This window comes from Triticum aestivum, chromosome 5D, assembly GCF_018294505.1.
Source record: "Triticum aestivum cultivar Chinese Spring chromosome 5D, IWGSC CS RefSeq v2.1, whole genome shotgun sequence".
In the NCBI taxonomy this organism is placed as follows: domain Eukaryota; kingdom Viridiplantae; phylum Streptophyta; class Magnoliopsida; order Poales; family Poaceae; genus Triticum; species Triticum aestivum.
The window spans coordinates 423971933-423975109 of record NC_057808.1 but is presented as its reverse complement, the minus strand read 5'-3'; the positions used below and the strand labels follow the sequence as shown (position 1 = coordinate 423975109).

General features: G+C 51.7%; 1 protein-coding gene across 1 annotated transcript in view; it reads right to left on the bottom strand.

Annotated features, from left to right (window-relative positions):
* The window catches only part of LOC123125248 (wax ester synthase/diacylglycerol acyltransferase 11-like), a 9232-nt gene extending 7443 nt beyond the window's left edge, over window positions 1–1789 (bottom strand). The window contains exons 1-2 of the mRNA XM_044545769.1: window positions 1517–1789; window positions 1258–1433 (exon numbers count right to left, since the gene is read on the bottom strand). Coding sequence (XP_044401704.1) covers window positions 1258–1433; window positions 1517–1789 — 449 coding nt within the window. The remainder of the gene's footprint in view (window positions 1–1257; window positions 1434–1516) is intronic.
* Window positions 1790–3177: the final 1388 nt, after the last annotated feature.

Here is a 3177-nt window from a genome sequence, read left to right as displayed (position 1 = left end):
TGGCGGCCTCCCTCTCTTTCGGCCCAGTGGCCCAGGGCGGGGCTCGGGTTTCAATCCTGGCCGTCCGTGTAGATCCGACGGCCACGTGCGCAGTTCGCTCGATCAAAACCGAGAGTCCGACCCAGTCCAACCCTAGCGCCCCACTCTTTCTCTCATCGCGCCGCTCGCGTCTCTCTCGACCATCTCTCCCGCACAACGCGGCTCTCTCTGGACACCGGCCAGCCGCCGACGGCGACGTACGCCGCCGTGCCGCGCGAGCCTCTGCTCTTTCCCTTCCCTATGCGCCGCGCGAGCCCCTTTCTACTCTCGCTCGCGCACCTTCTTTGTCCCGTGCGACGGCGGAAAAGAGGGCTTCGCCCCGGTCGCCGGCGACGGTGTCGAACGCCACCGCGCCGCGCCAGGGCTCGGGCGACGGCGACGTCCACCGCGCCGTGACGCGGCTCCGTTTTCTTTTTCCTTTCCCATCCTCTTCTCCCCATCCACCGAATCCAGTGGCAGAGAGAGGCGAGTGAGGCGCGACGGAGCTGTTCCCTGCTCCCCTGTGCGTCCGGCGATGATCTGTAGCGCCATTGCCTCCCCTTCGCCGGTGACGCGTTTCCCTTAGCGGAAGCGCGCCGCCGTTGAACGGCGTGGCTGCTGTGCTCTTTGCCCCTTTCGGGGTTGTTCTTCGTCCGAACGGCTCGGCTTGCCGATGCCCGTTCGGATCGAGAGGAACTGGCGCGGCCATGACGGAGGCGCTCTTTGCCGGCGGGCCCAAGGCCCTCTCCGGTGAACTTTTTGTTGTTCTTTTTGTTTGGTTTTTTCTGCCCTGATAGGGTTCTTTGGGGAGGGAAAAACTATTGCTTTGATTTCTTTCTTCCGAAAACAACTAGTCCGATCTGGCTGATACCATTGATAGGACCTCTGGATCGGTTAGGCTAGATATTCCGGTAGTTCTTACCTTCTGCTTGTGGCTTGAGGAGCCACCGGTGCCGGCCATTGTGACGGTGCCCGGTGATGATGGCAGATCGTGGGTGAAGTGGTGACGGCGCTTCCCGTCAGCACTGCACTAACCCTAGATCGGTAGGGATGTAGGTGGGGTGTACGGCGTTGCGACGGACCTCGTTCTGCGAGCCGCCGTCCCCCACCTCTTTATATAGTGCAGGTGACAGGGGCCCGTCACCCATAGTGGGCTGAGCGCCCCCGATCAGGACGCGGATCTAAGGGCCCGGTGGGCCGTTGGGCCCACACGGTGGAGATCATCCTAACAAGTGGAACTCCCAGAGCGGGCGGGAGCAGTCCATGGGGAGCGCGGGCAGCGAGGCCACGTAGTCCTCCACGGCCCGGTCCGGGTCAGCCTCCACGGCGGCGGGGTCCAGCGTCGGGACGATGATGTGATCGCCCACGTTCACCACCGTGCGCTCCCACCGCGGGTTCTTGCGCCCGTCTGTCACCTACCGTGCATGAAAGAGCGGGCTCACGGGTTAAACCAAGCTAGTGTCGGCAAGTAAGGTTTCAGTGGTAAGGGTATATATACTTGGATGCTGCGGAAGCGCGGGTAACGGGCAAGCTGGGTGGCGATGCCGGCGCTGAAGACGGGTACGTTTACCGGCGAGCCAAGGCCGATTGTAACGACGATGTATATGGCTTCCATGAGCCTTGCAGTAGGGCTCAAGGGCTCCTCCGCGGCCGCCGCCGTGGAATCGTCCGTCTTCGTCCATTCGGCCACTGCTGATCTTGGCGTGCGTATCGGGAGTAGCTGGGTTGTTGTTCGTAGAGCGGCTACCGCGGGGCTACCAGAACTGCCCATAACCACGTACTTTTGGTTTCAAGTGTCTGCTCGATGGATCGCTCAATGTATGGAGCGATCACCACGATCTGTAGGTGTATTATATAGACACGATGAGTACACGTTGCTTACAAAAGGCAGCACCTATAATACGCGAGTGTCGTAGGCACAGCAAAGCAAGTTCACCGGTCACCACGGTAGGAACACGCGGCAACGCTCTACGCGCAAGTTACAAAGTACTATGGAGCCATCATTCCATCAACCCTGGCAAAACATTTATTATTATGACGCGCCAGCGGCCCTTTTTTTGCGGCGCAATCGGCAGTGAAACACGTCCACAACTGATGTGATTTTGTGTGGCTCCGACAAACTATGTGGCGCCAGTTGGATTGGCGGCTATTAGTGGGAAAATATCAGTGATACCACCACTTAGATGCTCCATGATACCAATTTGAAAAACAATAAATTTAAATATCTCAAAAAATTCTGAAAATATCATGAATGTTTGCAATACATTTGTCTACTACCCCTAAAAAAGTCAAATCCAAAGTCGATATACACATTCAGAAACAAAAAAGATAAATCCAGATGTGAATAGTGTAGTTCTTCACACTCTGCATGTTTTTGTCTTTGTTGACACTACTCATATTGAATTTATCTTTCTTTGTTTCTCAACGTGTATCGAATTTGGATCTGAATTTTGTAGGGTTGTAGACACATGTGTTTGACCACTCAAAAAATTTCTCAGAATTTTTTGAATCCTTTAAATATGAAATTTTCGAATTGTTAGCATGGGAGCATCTAAGTGGTGGTATCATTTGATATTCTCACGGCTATTAGTATTGCAAGACCCTGGGTGTGGATTGTGATTAAGTTTGGGGTTTCGAAATCTCTAAGGTTAGTATAGATTTGGCTTGGGGTTTCGAAATGAATATTTGCAATACATTTGTCTACTACCCCTAAAAAATTTAGATTCAAAGTCGATATACACATTCAGAAACAACAAGATAAATCCATATGTGAATAGTGTAGTTCTTCACACTCTTCATGTTTCTGTCTTCGTTGACACTATTCATGTTGAATTTATCTTTCTTGTTTCTCAGTGTGTAAATCGAATTTGGATCTGAATTTTGTAGGGTTGTACACACATGTGTTATGACCATTCACAAATTTTCTAGGAATTTTTTGCATCATTTAAATTTGTTTTTTTTTTGAATTGGTAGCATGGGAGCATCTAAGTAGTGGTATCACTTAATATTCTCCCGACTATTAGTATTACAAGACCCTGGGTGCAGATTGTGCTTAAGTTTGGGGTTTCGAAATCTTTAGGGTTAGTATGGATTTGGTTGGAATTAAGACATGAGATATACGAAAATGCTAAACTCACGGGCATTTTACTTGCTTTTACG